This window comes from Antennarius striatus, chromosome 20 (assembly GCF_040054535.1).
Source record: "Antennarius striatus isolate MH-2024 chromosome 20, ASM4005453v1, whole genome shotgun sequence".
NCBI classification, from domain to species: Eukaryota; Metazoa; Chordata; class Actinopteri; order Lophiiformes; family Antennariidae; genus Antennarius; species Antennarius striatus.
Window position 1 is genome coordinate 11,674,919 of NC_090795.1, and position 18,296 is coordinate 11,693,214.

Here is an 18,296-nt window from a genome sequence, read left to right on the forward strand (position 1 = left end):
AAAAACCTTGTATCTACTCTGGAATTTACTTGTGGCGATCGGCTAGCGCAAGCCCAGCTTAAATAAGTCGATGCAAATTCAGGATGTCTGCTGTGTTTAGGTCTGCTACAAAACTGACTAAATGATGCTTGATTACATTTTGACAGGTGTGAACTATAAGGAGGTAAATGAGGACAACAAACAGAAGCTTTTTGGAGAGATCTACACCTCAATTGACACATTGGCATTCACCTTTGGCAATGTGTAAGTGTGACTCACTGATTTGAATTCCTATGGGTAATTTCAAATTATAGACCGGGTGGTTGTATTATTTCTAATCAAAAAAGCATTCCATTCTGTCTGTGTACATAATTTTGTATAGAATTGTCTGAAGGGCTGATAAGGTGAATTAAGAGCTAAAAGAAAGGATAAGGGACTATATTCACAAAAACATCTACTCATATGAAAAGAGATTCATTTAGACTTCAAAAAAATCAATGAAGCAAAATTACTTACGCACGAAACATTTCTATAACTGGTATCAAGGTGTTCAAACAAAAGCTGACATTTAGACAACAAAAGGGATAAATAACACACTAATCATTTACCCCATACTGGAGATAAACGTAAGGGTACCCCAAATTTGTCCAGTGCCTCATAAATCTGTCTTTTATGATAGATTTGTTAACCTGCAACTGTATGGCAGTATAAAAATAAGATGCTGAAATATTCCTTTCAATCCCTTTTTTCAGGGAAAAATCACCAAAGGTGATTAGAGATACATTTGAAACTGATTCCCGCAAATGCTCTATGATCAATTTCACTTTTTCTCACATGTTCATTTGTGTTTTCTCTCAGAGTGTCTGACTTCCTTATGGGAGATGTAGAGAATGGATCGGTGTTGGGGCTCCCCCTGACTAAGAGAAGCAGGGTAAGAAATGTGAAATAATTTCTTTGTGTAGTTTTGTCCATCACCTCAGGCCAATGCTTTACTACATACAGGTGACATATCAAATTCACCAACTTCTGAACTACAATCGAAGAAAATATTAGATTTAGTTTGTTCAACATGTCTTGTTCTTTTAGGGTCCCCTGAACACCAAGTTCTTTGCCCTGATTTGTCATGCAAAGAATCTAAAAAAAATGACCCATCAGAGTTCAGGGGTTACAAGAACACTTGCATGTTGATGCATGTTTCAGACAGGGACTCTGTCTGCAAATGATAGATTTGTCTTATGCGATGTTGTTCTTCCTGCTGTAGGTTTCGTAACTGTTCTTAAGAGGAAGTAACTGTCTGATAAGTCTTTTTTTTTTGAGTGTCTTGGACGTACTTACCGTGCCTTTAGTTGCCATCTCTTCACTGTAGATTTCTTTGTGTCTCTTTTCCAGTCTTTTGAGAATCTCTCTGTGGAATCTGGAGGATCTGGTCTTGAGAAAGATGATCTGCCAGGTAAGATGGATCTGTGTGCTGCAATACGAGTTTGTTAAAGTGCCAGTGAAGCTAGTCCTGGAAAATTAGATGAAAAGAAGACATTGGTTATGGTGGAGTTAGTCTCTATTTTCTGAGCTATTTTAGCAGTGTGTTGATGGTGTTTTGTATGTGTGGAGTTAGTGGAGTGAGAGCAAAGCTACTTTACATGCAGCAGTAGCTCTTGTCGGTTTTACTTAACTTTAAATGGTATTAGCTCATGTCAGACTCAGCCAAGATCAGTGTGGGGTTTTCTGTGTGACTCATAGCTCAAGTTATTGCAAGCTTTACAGTACGTATTATGTATTGTCCATGTTGAGAGCTGTGTTTCATGGGGGGCTGGTTACTATCAGTCATGTTTAAGCTAATGTTACTGTATACAACTTTACTCATTGAAATCTGGTGGCTATCACAGGGCCAAGTCAACCTGGTGGGACAGAAGAGGTGGACAGGACACTGCAGCGACAGGACAGCGGAGTGGAGTCAGCGCTGCTTTACGCAAAGACCTGGTCCAAGTACACCAAAGATCTGCTGTCATGGGTGGAGAAGCGTCTCAATATGGGTGAGGGAGGAACGAATGAGGGTTTTGCTCACATCAAGGAAGGCAGCAGCTTGTAGCCCCTGTGCAGAAGTCAAATGTCATGTGTTAATGTCATGACAGGTGTACTTACCTTTGCACTGCGTTACACACTGTGTGTAGTCTAGGTGGTCGGGTAACCTTAATGTGATTATTTTTCATGTACAATGCCCTGTACATTTTGAGTTTTCTCAAAAAGCATTACTTTCAGTTTATTTCTTTTAGTAAATGTTGAAGAGAAAAATTAGTATGAAGTACTTATGGTTTACTTTCAAGTATGTTATTTTGGATAGTGCCACAAATCACAAAAAAGAGTGAGGATTAATTCAGGGCTAATACCCTGAGAATATTTTCTGTACACCTGAGCATGTCAAACAATGAAGTCTTATCCAGGCTCAAGGTGATCATGAAATGTGAGAGCATTTGTGTGGCACACCAGTTAATGAATGGATGCAGTGTAATACTTTATCATTTGGCCAAACAACACAAGAATGCAAAGTGCTCAGTTGCCCAGTCTAGTACTTTCACTGTTTTGTATTTACTAATATAATGTGTGATGTAATCACAAAATGCTTGAAGATTTTTGTAATATTTCTTGTTAAATAGATCTATATTGATACACATGACAGATCACTGGCCAGTATCCACGGCCTATATACAGTGCCTTGCGAAAGTATTGCCCCCCCACCCCAAGAACTTTTTGACATTTTGCCACATGTCAGGCTTTAAACTTAAAGATAACAAACTGAAAATATTTTTCAAGAATCAACAACATGTGAGACACAATCATGAAGTGGAACCAAATTTATTCAACATTTTATATTGTGTTTACAGATAAAAAACTGAAAAGTAGGATGGTCTTAAATTCAGTTTAACTTTACTTTTGTCCATTTGCAGATATCGAGTGTGCAAAGAGTTACGCCAAAATGGCAGAATCTGCCAAGACCTTGGCAAGTCAGCAGGTTAGTAGATGTTGAGATGGTCTGACCTTCATATTATAACACTGCTGCCACCTTTTAGTTGTTGAAAACTGACATTCAGATATTCTCTCAATGAAGGAATTCATGCCTTTCCGTGAGATCTACATGACTGCCTTCAAAAATGACATTGAATACAGCCAGCTGGTACTTTATACCGCTGCAATACTCCAAAGCAACAAATTCATGCAGGTAATCCAAAACAGTGTGTGTTTCCACATTTGGAAAGGATGAATACAAAAGAATGTATTGACTGTTTGTGTGTGTGTGTGTGTGTGTGTGTGTGTGTGTGTGTGTGTGTGTGTGTGTGTGTGTGTGTGTGTGTGTGTGTGTGTGTGTGTGTGTGTGTGTGTGTGTGTGTGTGTGTGTGTGTGTGTGTGTGTGTGTGTGTGTGTGTGTGTGTGTGTTTTTCTTACTAGCCTCTTCTGGCCAGAAAGACTGAGCTGGACAAACTCAGAAAGGAGGTTAAGGAGCAGTGGCAGAGGCAGCAAAAGAAGATGGTAAATTCATTGACACTATTGCTCCTTTGCTCTATCCAAGAATAATCATAAAAATGATGTCTATTGATGCACATGTGCAAATGTACTTCTTTGTCATATTGTCATGCAACTAGAGATTTTTTGCTCTCCGTTTGTACTTTACTTTGTTTCTTGGTTGCGAACTTCATGTGTCTTCATTTCAAGCATGAGGCAGACAGTGCTCTGAAGAAGGCTCGGCTGCTGCAGGCTCAGCGGCAGGAGGAATATGAGAAGGCCAAGGTGTCCACGAGCCGCCTGGAGGAGGAGCAGATTGGAGGAGCAGCAGGAGCGAGACAACTAGAGAAGAGACGAAGGCTGGAGGAGGAAGCCCTGCAAAAGGTAAGGTGCCTCCTATTCGCCTTTCGTTCCACCCATTTTCTGTAGACAAGATTATTGTCATTGTTTTTTTAGGTTGTAGATCACTGTCACACCTTTTCTCATCTTATAGTAGTTTTTATTTTTGAATTACTATTTTCCATCTTTGGTTTATATCATATTTGTCCTTATCAGAACTGGCTTTTGATGGCGTGTTGTCTTTTTCCTTTCGACAGGCGGAGGAGGCCAGAGAACACTACAAAGCATGCCAGGTCGATGTGGGGGTGAAGAGAGTTGATCTGGCAAACACCAAGAGTGAGATCATCACTCAAATTCGAGAGATGGTCTCTCAATGTGACCTCACCCTCAAGGCTGTATGTCTGACTGTAATTTTAATCAGATATTTTGAATTTAGACCAAGTTGAATAACAGCTGACTGATGAGGATGCACGAGTGCCTGATATATACAAGTATTTTGCTCCTTGGTACAGGTCACTGTTAACTGGTTCCAGCTCCAACAGGCCCAGGTTGTGTCCCTCCCTGTGAACCACCAGAGTCTGTGTGAAAATACCAAACAGTATGAGCCGGGCCAGCGCTACATTGAATTTGTTAGGAGTCTGCCCACTGATGGACCTCGCCTGGAGTACCACTCTTTTGATTCAGCTGTCACACAGAGCACAGGGTGAGATTTAAGGATACTGCCATAAAGAAAAGCATGGAGTCAGTGACTGGTTTAAAGCACGGTATGGAAGTAAACAAATCATTTGTCTTAACTTAAAAAAATGAAACTGCTGTAAAAACGGATTCATTGCAAGATGGTCTCAGAGGTGGTCTTGATAATGTCGGCATTAAGACAAACCTGGTCACATGTCATCACTGTATAGGGTAAGTGGAGACATTAGAGGTCACGAACAAGGTGACTTGAAAATTAGCTCACTTTCATTAAAGTCATGCCTGGCTTTCACCTGAGAAGTTGTTCTTAAACTAAAGTGCATTGCAAATGACGTTAGTGTCAGTATAGTTTCATTAATTTAGAGGAAGAATCTGTGCTTGCAGTGAAATGCGGCGGACTGTGGGTACATAGACCCCACTGGTGAGATGTAGGGTAATGATTGAGTGAGCTTGTTTTGGAAAGCGTAAAACAATTGGGTTGGCAGGGCTTCCTGGGGAAATGGCTGTGGTCACAGAAGAGAGGAGCTGGGAGGGGGGTTGTGTGTTCACTATCACTTAACGTCTGTGAAAATGTTCTGTAGTTTTTAAACTGGAGCCAATGGATCGTTTTTGAGCCACACTAAAATGTTGATGGTCTTTTTTTTCATGTGGGGATTGTTTTTTCAGTCAGAAAGCTCTGTTTCCATTTGAGAAAGTTAGGTTTGTTGATACACACGCACGCACACACACACATACACACACACACACACACACACACGCAAATAAGAGATGTCTTTGTTCTTCTTGAGTTTTCTTCCTCCACACCCACCTCTCCAACTTTGATCCATCTGATGAAAGAATTCAACACGTGTGAGAGGAAATGAGTCTTCGACAGATACATACTGGCATGCATTCACAGCAATGGCCTTCACAAGGTTAAATATAGGCCGTTGACCTATATAGTGCATATCGTGAGATACAAAAGGGTGGTTTTGTTGACAATGGTTGGCATAGTTCTTCAACAGCATTTTTGTGAGCCTGAGTCTCTTAATCATTGTTAGCCTTCTCATCAGCTGCTGCCTTTGATGTTGGGGGGGTTGATCTCATGATATCATGATTACTCAGAAATCCTTTCTAGTGCTGATGAATTAGTAAATGTATTATACATTATAAATAACTCTGCAGTTGAATCTCAGAGCCAGATCTTATTTAAAAGCATCTGAAAGGAATGTTGTTATTATCCTCAAATGTGAATTTAATTATCACTGTCAACTGTAGGACAAAATCTGATGATAGGGTTTGTTCTCTGAAAGATTTGTCGTTAGAAATTGTGACTGTGGAGTTTGTATCTGGATTTATTATCTAACAGTGGAGGACATTTTATGTATAATGATTGTAAACCTTTCCTGTTTTAATCTTATAATTTTTATTATTATTAGCTATATTCCACCAAAATGCAGATGTCACAAGATATCATTATGATATGTAAAGCAATTTAAAATAAATGCCTCAAATGTGACCTTGTAAAATGTAAAACTTGTCTACCTCACTAGGAGTTTATTGAAATCTGTACAAATAAATTTGTGTTGTCCTGTTAAAAAAAAGCATGGATCACACATTCACCTACAAGTCTTGATTTTTAATGTAATAAAAACACAAATAACCAAGTTTTTTAACAGAAAACATTTTCTTTCCACCATTATTCTCTACAGAATGCCTGTCAATAAACGCTTATTAACTGGGAGCCACTCATCCCACAGCAACCTGTCACAGATGTCCGTGACCTCTGAACTTCCAGTTGCAGATGAAGTGGAGAGTCCCACCAACACCCAACACACCAAGGTAGCAGAGAGAAGATCCAACAGTAACGCTGACAGCCAAGGTATGAAGGGTGAATGACATGAAAGGACAGGAATGTTTGTGCACATTTTAACAGGCTGTAAATACTTGAACACAGAGAGATAACAGCATCCACATAATGTCCACATTCTCATGTGTGAGTTTGTGTGTTAACAGGATTGTACAAAAACTCCCAAGAGTAGATAGACTAGATTTTCCCAAGAACTTTTAAGTTTTGGAGTGGCTCTATATAAATGGGTAGATCTTGGATTTTTTTTTTTTTTAAATTTGCAAGATAAGGCTTCTAATTCTCCTTTCCATTCATTACACACAAAAATTCCTGATGGAATTTGGTGAATCTTGTAGCTGTGAAGGAGATACATTTAGAATGAGTAAAGAGGTTAATTCAAGACTTTTTATTGTACATTTTTTTACTTTACTTACTTTTAGTATGTATCAATAAATGGACAAATCAATAAATAAAATTTAATGGAGATAATACAACTTCATAGGACTAAGATTAGTAACTGTTTGATAAACCAACACAAGAAGTAGCAGTCAACGGGAAGCTGTCTGCTAATTCACGAGGTTCATAAGTTTCTAGTTTTTTAAGGGAAAAGTTTCAATAGGTAAACAGTAGTTTACTGTTTAAGTGGTTATTTAACTCAACAAACTAATCAGATGCTGAGGTTATGTGTGTGTGTGTGTGTGTGTGTGTGTGTGTGTGTGTGTGTGTGTGTGTGTGGGTGTGGGTGTGGGTGTGGGTGTGGGTGTGGGTGTACTGAGAGCAAATAATGGATGAAAGGGAAATAAATCCTGAATATATAAAATATAATATCTCATTAGTACGAAGTGAGATTTGCTCATGCAAACTCCCTGAGACAAGAAGGATTGTGATTCATCAAGTAATCTGTGCTTTGTGAACCTTGAAAGTACTCTTAAATATTAATTAAAATGACCGAACAAATGTTTGAAACCAGTAATTCATTAACATTATTATATTATCTATATTCTGTAATGAACAAAATGTTGGCTGTTGTTTTGTTGGTTTCAGTCTTTGAATTCTCTTTTTATTCAGGACTCCGGGTTCAGGCCCCGTTTCGTCCTTGGGCCTCAGCCAGCCAGGGTGGAGGGATGTGCAGTGACTCAGAAAGTGCAGGAGGGAGCAGCGAGTCCCGGTCCATGGACTCGCCCACAGCAAGCCCAGGTAAAACCACTCTGAACCACTGAATCCAGCTTTGTCACTGGACAAAACACTTTAATTATAATAAGTAAAACTTTGAATGTGTGTAATTCATCCCCTTAGAGTAGATAGATAGATGGATGGATGGATGGATGGATGGATGGATGGATGGATGGATGGGTGGGTGGGTGGGTGGGTGGGTGGGTGGGTGGGTGGGTAGGTAGGTAGGTAGGTAGATTGATTGATTGATTGATTGATTGATTGAAGTTAAATTAGCCATCTGGTTATTGGGTATTGTGTAACTGAAAAGCTAATGAGCAATTACTAAAAGAAACTGGGATTCACTACATAAATCTTTACATTAACTGACTTTTAAGCTACCAAGGAAATGAAACACATTTAGTCTTTGTGTTTGTTTCTTCCCACTCATCCAGATCATAGTAATCCTGATAAAAAAAGGAAGTCAAGTTGTTTTTTATTCACTCAGCATTACTCAAGCTTTTATTTTTATAGCCCAGGAAGACAAAACATCTGTTTTCCCATCACAGTTGGAAAACAACATCTGGCTCTAAATGTCAGGTTTATCAGTCTTGTCTCATTGATAAAGAAACCACACATTGGAGCTGATAGACAAGAGGAACATTCCTCAGCGCTGACTGTCAAACGGGCCCCTGGGGCCTACACGCATTTTTTCATGTTCATCCAGGTTTGTTGCTGTCACATTTCTGTTGAACATTGTGCAACTCTTCAACACACCCAGAACATGAAATGGAAGTTTTGGTGTAGTCAAGGTTACATCAACACTTCCTCTGTTATTGTTCACAAATACAGATCAAGTTCCATAGTTCTAACGCAGGTATGTTTTCCAAAGTCTAGAATGTGGGTGTAATGACTGTGTGAGACCTTTGTAATTTACCCGGGAGATCAGTGGTGCATTTTGTCATAATAGTACTGACCACGGGAGGTTGTAGGAAGGTACTGACTGGACATGACTGCGAAGATGTGGGCTTACAGGTGTGTCCTGTTTCACTGTTCAGGAGACTTCAAGAGGCGACTACCCAGAACCCCCTCCACCGGCACTATGTCGTCTGCTGATGACCTGGATGAGAGAGAACCGCCCTCTCCCTTTGATAATGGTGAGACCCTTGGAACTATTTCACACCTTGAACCAAACAATTTTCCTCACGTTCTGCAAATCCTTGGATTCAAATATGTTCACACGTAACATAAAAGAAAAGAGAATTACCTCTAATGCTAGCCTTTGTCCTCGCTTCCTTGTTTGTGTTCCACCACTCTGCAGCTTTAAATGAGATGGTCATTGAAACAGCCAGCTCCCCGGGTCCCTTTAGAAACACCCAGATGTCTAAAGCTGCTCAAACTCACAAGCTCAGAAAACTGAGAGCTCCATCCAAGTGTCGTGAGTGTGATAGCCTGGTGGTGTTTCATGGAGCAGAGTGCGAGGAGGTAACACTTCTTTTTATTTTGTTGAAGAACTAATTTCACAATTTCCTCTGGGAACAATAAAGTATATATCTTCTTCTATATATATGTGTGTGTGTGTATATATATATATATATATATATATATATATATATATATATATATATATATATATATATATATATATATATATATATATAGAAAGAGGAATATATATATATATATATATATATATATATATATATATATATATATATATATATATATATATATATTCCTCTTTCTATCTATCTAATGGCACAAATGCAATCCAACCACAATTCGTGCTTAGGCCTTTAGTGAAAGTACCATAGTATTCAGATTAATTTAAGCTCAACATTTAATATTGTTGAGTTTCACAATCATTTCTTTGTCACACATGGTAAGCAGAAATCAAAAGGAAAAGATGTGTTCATTCCTCATCAAACATCAGAAAAAAGGGAAAAGTTGATACTGGCTACAAACCGTCCTCAGAGACCAGATTCACCAACTGGTCTCAGTCGGGGAACAAGCAGCGGAAACTGAAGACCTTTTGTTCAGTTGTTCATCTCCATCACCCCTCACCCCCCACTAGTTTATTTTAGATCCAGTTTCTTTCCATATTTATTTGAAACACATGAGTTTTGCTTTACTTGAGATGATTTTTTAAAAGAAAAACTTATTTTAGAGATAGGTTCTGTCTTGTTGATCGACACATTCACATGGAAAAATCAGAATATAAGGTTTTCCTGTTGACTTTTTGATGTAAAACTAAGAAATGTTTCACAAACAACATTTTGAGTAGTTTTAATGCAGAAATATTGAACCATATATATATATATCTCAAAATTATTTTGAAAAAAAATAATACAGTAACTGTTTTTGAGCTGTGGCTTCAGCAGTGTGTCCCTTCTGTACTTTTGTTTGCAGTGTTCTTTAGCCTGTCATAAGAAGTGTCTGGAGACCCTGGCCATCCAGTGTGGCCACAAGAAACTCCAAGGGAGGCTTCACCTCTTTGGCATTGACTTCACGCAGGCAGCTAAGAACAGTCCGGACAGCATTCCCTTCATAATACGGAAGTGTACGTCAGAAATCGAGAACAGAGCCCTCAATATTAAGGTATTGTCAAATGTGGAAGATAAGATAGAATTGTTAATGTTTTGCTTTATCTCTAAAAGTCCATGTACTTTATCTCTAAGTATGACTTTCACTTCTAAGTCTGAATTAATTAACTTCATTTTTTTTAGTCTTTGCTGCATTGTGTTGGTACTTATCTTTTTTGTTATTGTGTCGTGTGCTATGATAAACCATAAGATTGCATCTCATTTTCTTGTGCTGAGTGTATTTGGTCTTTGTGTTGTGTAGGGTATCTACCGGGTGAATGGTGCCAAGTCTCGTGTTGAGAAGTTGTGTCAGGCCTTTGAGAACGGGAAGCACCTGGTTGAGCTCTCTGAGCTTTATCCTCATGACATTAGCAACGTACTGAAACTCTACCTGAGACAGGTGGGCTGAATTTGAAACCACCTCCATCCGTTACATCTATTAAAATATTGTAAATTTACTTACACCTGCAAAGACGGTCATGTAGATCAGGACCTGAGTTGGTTAAAAGTGGTGTTTACAGACAGAACACAGCAGTGGTATTTATTTTTCTTTGTGTTTGTGGTACAACTGCCACTTGTCATCCACCTTAATTTTTTTAAATTCTGTCCAAACTGCCTGTTTATTTACCTGTTTATAATTATGTTCCTATATGGATTTATTTATCTGCGTCTTTTTTTCCCCTTATGTTCTTCCTTGTAGCTTCCGGAGCCACTCATTTTATTCCGCTACTATAACGATTTCATCGGTTTGGCCAAGGAAAGCCAGAGTATTATAGTGGAGGAACTTGAGGCGATACGGCTCAGTTCCACCCCAGTGACGTCAGCCCAGACCAGCATGGAGCTAAACCGGGTCCTTTTCAAAATCAAGGACCTCCTGAGGCAGCTTCCACCAGCCCATTACAAGACACTGCAGTTCCTCATAGAGCATCTGAACCGGTATGTTAACCACCGGTATGGTAACCCAGAAAATGCCTTTTGCCGAGTGTCTTTATAAATTAGTCATTTTACAAGTAGAAGGGAAACCTTATTAGGAATCATGATATTGAAGATCATTCTGATAACCTTAAACTCTCCTCTCTCCAGGGTGGCAGAGCATTCGGAGGAGAATAAGATGACAGCCAGCAACTTGGGCATTATCTTTGGCCCAACGTTGATCAAGCCGAGACAGGCAGATGCAGAAGTTTCCCTTTCCTCTCTGGTGGATTACCCATACCAGGCACTCATTGTTGAACTCCTGATCAGACACCACCACGTTGTCTTTGACAAGCCCCTCAGTCCCCTAAGTGCCATCACCCCTGCAGACACTGAGGCCCAATCCCGTACTGACACTCGCCTAACCCACCAGGAGAAAGGAACGCAGCTCAGCAGACACTCCAGGTCACTGGGAGACATTAAGGAGGTAATGTATTACTTCACTCGTATGGCGTGTAGCAAGGTTTGACCTGAATGTTATAAACTAATGATTCATCTTCTAACATTAAATGGCAAATTTCTGCTCTGTTTTTTTAAAATGTTTTCCTGTCTGTCTATTACAGCAGAGCTCTAAGGTTTATAAGAGGTACTCCTCCATTATTCCTTCTTCACATCTACTGGCAGAGGTTCAGGAGACCACACCAAGTCTCGATGGAAACGACTTTCGTCCTGGTCAGTACTGTTGCAAAGTTGGATATCCAATAGAAGCCATTTTTTTTAAGCCAACAGTAATTCAGTGTCTTCTTCTTGATGCTGGATTGCAGTATTTTCTGCACTATAAGGCGCACTGGATTATGAGGCGCATATAATAAAAAATATTAAAATAGATTTAAAAAACTAGTGGCTGTAGTTGCTGTCCACTAGCTAGAGCATTCATGACTGTGAGTACCTCTGGTCAGCTGTGAAAGGCTATTGTTATTTCAATGAAGCCATTCTGAGCCTCATCAAGGACACCTGATCACTTGATCACTTTTCCATCTTAGAAAGAAGTCAACACGCACATTAAAAAACCTGACGTTAAAAACTGGTTAAATTCATTATGAGTGGACCACTCAGTTCGAACAGGGCGGAATAGGTCTTCGTTTATTAAATATTGTTTCGATCGATCGGTAGTCCAGTCGGAGGTGAGGTGCAGCTATTTGCTGTCTAAACAATTTTTGACCAGTTTTTAATGTCAGGCTGCTAATTTACTGTCAAATATGACGCTGTTTTACTCCTAGAACTGACTTTAACGTCGGTATCTCACCGCCGTGAATCTCACAGCACGTCGCTGCAGACAGAATACACTAGCCTGAATGCGCCCCTCCGCCCCCCCCCCCCAGAGCTATCAACTACATTTTCAAATCAGTGCAGCACACCAGACACCTTTGTCTAGCAGTGACTCTGCTCTTGAAATTTCAGAAAAGGCTGGAAGTTCAGCTTTGAGGGTCTTTCATTCACCTTTATGCCAGTTTCTCCATGTGTTTCCAGACTAATAGAATGGACCGTCACCAGAATCCAGTACTGACACTCGACAATAGCATTCTTTAGACCAATTAACTTTAAAGTGGGTTATTTCCGGCGCCACAGTAGTTGGGAAATACTGAGATCAGTCACTCAGTCAGTCAAACTTTATTAATAGAATTGTTGAAAATTCCCAATGTTTTGCTACGTTGTCGTAGCCGGTCACCGGTGTTCTCCTCAGCAGGCGGCTCTGCCGTCAAACAGCAGGAGTGAGAGTCGGCACTTCGGCGACGCCCCTTGACTACCGTTGTTAGGGGACGTATTATTATTATTATTAATAATATTAATCCATATACAAGGCGCATCGGATTATAAGGCGCACTACGGGATTATGAAAAAATTATAGGCTTTTAGGTGCACCATATAGTGCGGAAAATACTGTACATAGAAACATCATGGTTTTAAAATCCAAATTATTTTACTCAACATGTTGACGTTTAACCTCCTGTTATTGTCTCTTTTTTTTAAGCTGATGAAGTGGATTCACAGACCTTCAACGGGGATTTGTCATCAAGCCTCCCTGAGGTCACTAAAGAGAGAGGCCTCAGTCGTTCTCAGCATATCACCGTCACCAGGGTCCAGCTTCGTCACCCTCGTAGCAAATTCCCCTCCCGGCCAGCGAGCATACCTACTCCAGAGATATCCAACCAAGGCCAGGTGGACAAGAAGAACACTCGGAATACTTACTGCCAAGATGGTGGGAAAGGCAGTAGTACTTTTGACCAGTCCATTGAAGAAGTGGACGAAATGGAAACCACAAAATTGCGAGTGAACACACATTATCGGAGTACATTCATTGACACTCAGACGTTACGCAGGACCTGGGACAAACAGTACAAGCATGAAGTTTCAAGAACTGTCAGAATTGTCCAATCCTGTTCTCCGACAGAAAATACAGCAGGGGATGAGAGCAGTTTATCTGCTTTTGTGCCACTGACTGCTTCAAATGTTTCCATTGGAGATTCTGAGAGTGCTGTTGGTGACATCTGTCCCAGCAGACCTTACACTGTGGCAGTGCGGCCCAACAGGATTTTAAAAACAGAGGAGAATATAAACAAGTATGACTGTGTCAACACAGTTTTCAGGGCTCCAAGAACTCTCCAGCCTCCCCCAGGGACTTTCTACAAGCCCCCATTAGGGACCAAAGCAAAAGCACTGAAGAACTGTGCATTAGCCAACAGTGCTGAGGAAGAAGATGAAGAGGAGGAAGAGGAAGAGGAGTTGGGACTTGAGATAGAGGTGTCTGTAGATGAGCCTGTGGAAGATGACATTGAGCAGGCAGCAACCACTCAGTCTCCCAGCTCTAGTCCTGAGGAACTGGGCCCAAACCAGACCAAACCGGTGTACCAGAGACTCAGGTCCAGACACCTCCAAGAGGTGGAGCACCGAGAAGCTCACTTTGTGTGATCGAATAAACATCGGGACTAAAACAGCGCTCGGGTGTGAACAATGTGTACCATATTCTACTGGACAAGGATAAGAAAAGTCTGTATTGACGTTGCAAAGACAGTTACATGGACTTTTTGTTTTTAAAAGACAAACAATATGCACTTAAAATCCTGCATACTCTTAACACATTTTTCTAATATTTCATTCACCACTCACTCACTCAGTGCAGCCTGGCACCTCATCAGAATATTTATACTTCTGTTTAAAACTGTGCAATTACCTGTTGTATCATAGTATTTTGTACACACCCCTTCCTGTCTTAATATCTTTATATGTTTATATACCAAAAACTGGTTTTAAACTGTGTTAGCGCATCTTGCCACAATATTGAAATAAGTTTGGTGCACTTTCCTGACATCAGTACTCTCACACAAATCTTCATGTTTCCTGTGAGTCAGGATGTTTTGAACTGTTACATGTTGGTCATAACTAACTAATTAGTTAATATCTTGTATAATAAGCAATGTACTTTGTTACATGCTGTACTGGCAATATCTGTTGGCATTTGATAATGTTTAAGCATCAGTTATGAAGGGTATGAGTCAACCACTTTTTATATATTGTTGAGCGTCTATGGTGTCAAATGATCTGAACAGCTTTTAGGAATGACACTGGATTATTTAATGGTATTATCTGTCTTATTTTAAAGTAATATTTACATTTCTTGATAGCCAAAGCTGTTTCTTTTTCCGAGCGATGTAGTTTTGTGATTAGCCTAAACCTTTGTAAGTATTCGGACGTGCACCATGTATTTAAATTGTATCTGTTTTTTTGTGGTGATGTACAAGGTCAACAAGAACGTTGAAAAGCTCAGTGTAAAAAACAAAACAAAAAACAGGTACATGGAAATAAATGCCCTTTTGTAACTTATTAAAATATATCTGGCAACTTTCACCATGTTTTTTCTTCTTCACAAAACTTGCTGCACCTTTATTTAACAATAGTTTGTGATATTTAACCTAAAGAACCACTTTGTACTGAAAGAACTGCATGATCCAGGAAATCAAGTCAGCTATTACCAAGCAGCCTGATGATCCATGAGTTTACAGATGAGAGTTTCAGTTTTGGTCATTTGATCAAAATTAGCTTTTTTTGTTTGACGTGCAGTAGGATTATAGCAGGTAGGATTATAGAATGTAACAAGGTAGTTGGTGAGGTCATGTACGCCTCCACAAATGGATGAGTGTTAGTCTCCCAGCACTGAGAAAGGAGATTAAATCAATCTGCTTAACTATTCACAAGGTCTGGATTCTAGCTGTGTTAGCAACCCCAAGGAGCACGCAGTGGAATATGTGGCGTTATGCTTTATATGTTGGCTATCAGTCTACAGTACGAGTGTTCTTCTGAGGTAAGCAGTGCATCCTGCTAGTCTAGAGCCTGGCTTTAGTTAAAGTATATGTAGTGAGGTTGTAGCTGTAATAGTTCCTGTATAATCTAACTGGGCTAATAGGTGGTTAATTTTGTTACATATTATATATATTTTTGTATTACTTGTGTTTAGATCATTGTGTATATGACTGACATAGTGGAAAGGTTTCTAATTTTTAACACAGACCAGGTTTCCTGCTTTGAGCTCATTAGCCTTAACACAGCGCTACGGCTAGCCTTCAAGAGGAGCACTCACTTCACATGAATGGATGAACACATCATCAGCCGGCTTTGAAAGCCCTGCGTGTTTCCACACAACAAGCGGAAGCTCCTTTTAGCGTATAAGGGTATTGTTTACTGGTCTGATGCAGGTTGGTTGCCTGGTGCCTGCCCTTACGGGGGTGAAAAGCAGGAATCATGGGGGCAGGAAGGCAGGTCAAACTCCTGCTGTGGAAGAACTGGACTGTCCGCAGGAGGCAAAGGGTAATATAGTGTCATACATCAATTATTCACTCCATTTATTAATTTGAGATTGAAATCAGTTAGGCAATACCACCAGATATCTCTCTTTTGTCTCCCCCCCCCCTCTCTCTCTGCAGGTGCGTTTCTTTATGGAGATCATGTGGCCTGTCATGCTGTTTATGGGCCTGGTGTGGCTGAGGAGAGTGAACCCTCTGTACCGTCAACATGAATGTGAGTGAACAGCTCTTTCCTAGATTATATCACAAGTATTTCAACTCCAGTGAGAAAAACATGATGTCCTGAATGATTGATGGTACCCTCATTCCTAAATATTTATAGATGACTTGTGTGAGGCACTAAAAGGTCAATAGTCTCTCCTCTACTTCAGGCCACTTTCCAAACAAGGCCATGCCCTCCACAGGGGTCCTGCCATGGATCCAGGGAATCTTCTGTAATGCCAATAACCCTTGTTTTCAATACCCCACCCGCGGTGAGTCTCCTGGCCTGGTGTCCAACTACAACAACTCCATGTAAGTATTACTCTGTTGTAGGAGGATCATTTTAGGTCAGAGGTGTCAAAACCACATGAAACATTTGATATGAGTTGAAAGAGTAGAGAGATGTGATGGAGTCAATATTCTATAGAATGTTCTTCCTGATTTAAAAGCCTGTCTCTGTTTATAAAATGATATATATGAATTTAAATAAGACTGAATATTCTTTCTTACTAATGTCTGTCTTCAGTCTGGCTCGGTTATATTCCGATGCGCAGGAGCTTCTATTTAGTGACCCAGAGTTTCCTCAACTTGGTCGTCTCTGGAGGGAACTGAACACTATGAGTAACTTCATGGACACCCTACGCACCCATCCAGCACTGGTCTCAGGTCAGTGCTCCAGGCTGTAATTATAACGCTGCAAAAATCATAGATGTCTGTGGACTTAAGTCCAACGTTAGCTGGCTTATCAAGGTAATTCTGAGGAGTGAATATACAGCATCGAAGAATTTGATATTGAAAGCCAATCTTGCATTTGGTTTCAGGTAATTAGACCTTTTCCAAATACTTAGTCTTGTTCTAGAATATTTAAAGACAGTATACATATTGCTATATTTTCCATATTTTAACACATAAGATGTTCATTTGCAAATCAAGGTATTGGAAATCAATGTCACAAGCTAAAAAATAACCATCATTTATCAAAGACTGCTTCAATCTCTACCATGTCACCATTTCCCCAGCTACCTCCTTCTACACATCCTAACTGGATTACGTCACATGGGTTTAAGTCTACAGCTATAATGTAATCTGCTTACTTTCACCACTAGCCAGTTGTTTATTTGGTTGGGAAGTGATCCTCGTGTTCTTCGTTTGAGATCGTCTCTCCTGTTTCTGTCTGCTCAAGTCATCATAGACATAAAACTCCATACTGTATATGCAGCGGTTTCCCTTGTGGCAAAATAAAACTTCATGGTGGGAGTAGAATGAGTGCATTCCAGCATGTGAGTCATTACATCTGGTTACCCGTCATGCTGTCACTCTCATGGAGAAATAACCTACAAGTTCCCATCAAACCAAGGAATGGTGGAATGGACGATCATTATCAAGCAGAAAGTGTGTCCCATTAATAACGAAGATACTGTTTGTCCTATTGGCTAACATTGCGGTTCATCTCCAGGTCTTGATTTTTGGTTTCACTGTGGTTTCCAGTGGTTTCGTGGGAACCTCCTAACTACGCAATCGAGGACTGAACCTAAATACAGGCCACACCAGCTCTTTGCTATGTAGTGCATAGTTTATTCATGCACAGACAGGTCACAGACTATAATGAGGCAGTGTGGAGGTGGAGTGTCCTCATCCCGTGTTCCTATCCTTTAAATGCAGCACATTTGTCACAGCCTGCCCAAAATGTCTGGAAGTAAAAGTATCTTAAGTTATATACTTGAACCAGTATCTAATGTCTGTGTTAAATGTGTGTTAGGCAGCACAAGGTCATGAAAGACAACAACACATAAAAAATTAAAACAATGGTTTGTAAAGATATCAAGGCTTATGGTAAATTCTGATCTGTCTTTGCAATCAACCGCCTGATGTTGGTCTGCAGGTCGGGGACTAAAGGTCGAGACTATTCTCAAGGACGATGAGACGCTGACGTCATTCCTGCTGAGAGACATCCCTCTGACACAGTCTGTTGTGAATCATCTAGTCAGTGCTCAAATCAGGCCTGAACAGGTACACAAGCTCACACATATGGTTGGTTTGAATAGCTGAAGAAACAACATGAAGCATGATTTCATTGTTATATTATTCAGGCGTTGTTAACTATTGTTTTTATTTAACTGAGTTCCAGAGTTTTATTGACCCATATGTTTCCAACAATGTTCAAACCAAATGAAACCTGTACTTTTATTAAAATTCATTTTAATTTCATTAGGTCGACAGTGGAGTCAGATTGGAAGGAGTCACAGCAGATGATTG

At 40.0% G+C, this 18,296-nt stretch overlaps 2 protein-coding genes across 9 annotated transcripts in view; both read left to right on the forward strand.

Annotated features, from left to right (window-relative positions):
- arhgap29a (Rho GTPase activating protein 29a) overlaps positions 1-14,884 on the forward strand; it is a 31,529-nt gene extending 16,645 nt beyond the window's left edge. For 3 of the 6 annotated variants that reach the window (XM_068343956.1, XM_068343955.1, XM_068343959.1), the window contains 20 exons: positions 147-243; positions 838-910; positions 1,369-1,429; positions 1,863-2,009; positions 2,922-2,986; positions 3,083-3,193; positions 3,421-3,501; positions 3,685-3,858; positions 4,071-4,208; positions 4,326-4,516; positions 6,198-6,367; positions 7,403-7,531; positions 8,545-8,643; positions 8,808-8,971; positions 9,896-10,084; positions 10,331-10,468; positions 10,769-11,004; positions 11,152-11,467; positions 11,604-11,712; positions 13,013-14,884. In XM_068343956.1, coding sequence (XP_068200057.1) covers positions 147-243; positions 838-910; positions 1,369-1,429; positions 1,863-2,009; positions 2,922-2,986; positions 3,083-3,193; positions 3,421-3,501; positions 3,685-3,858; positions 4,071-4,208; positions 4,326-4,516; positions 6,198-6,367; positions 7,403-7,531; positions 8,545-8,643; positions 8,808-8,971; positions 9,896-10,084; positions 10,331-10,468; positions 10,769-11,004; positions 11,152-11,467; positions 11,604-11,712; positions 13,013-13,950 — 3,626 coding nt within the window. In that variant the 3' untranslated portion in view covers positions 13,951-14,884. The remainder of the gene's footprint in view (positions 1-146; positions 244-837; positions 911-1,368; positions 1,430-1,862; positions 2,010-2,921; positions 2,987-3,082; positions 3,194-3,420; positions 3,502-3,684; positions 3,859-4,070; positions 4,209-4,325; positions 4,517-6,197; positions 6,368-7,402; positions 7,532-8,544; positions 8,644-8,807; positions 8,972-9,895; positions 10,085-10,330; positions 10,469-10,768; positions 11,005-11,151; positions 11,468-11,603; positions 11,713-13,012) is intronic. The other 3 variants (XM_068343957.1, XM_068343958.1, XM_068343960.1) reach the window with 3 other exon arrangements.
- Positions 14,885-15,240: 356 nt separating this feature from the next.
- abca4a (ATP-binding cassette, sub-family A (ABC1), member 4a) overlaps positions 15,241-18,296 on the forward strand; it is a 30,304-nt gene continuing 27,248 nt past the window's right edge. For all 3 annotated transcript variants that reach the window (XM_068343846.1, XM_068343848.1, XM_068343847.1), the window contains exons 1-6: positions 15,241-15,340; positions 15,732-15,843; positions 15,960-16,053; positions 16,211-16,352; positions 16,567-16,706; positions 17,923-18,050. In XM_068343846.1, the coding sequence (XP_068199947.1) occupies positions 15,778-15,843; positions 15,960-16,053; positions 16,211-16,352; positions 16,567-16,706; positions 17,923-18,050 (570 nt within the window). In that variant the 5' untranslated portion in view covers positions 15,241-15,340; positions 15,732-15,777. The remainder of the gene's footprint in view (positions 15,341-15,731; positions 15,844-15,959; positions 16,054-16,210; positions 16,353-16,566; positions 16,707-17,922; positions 18,051-18,296) is intronic.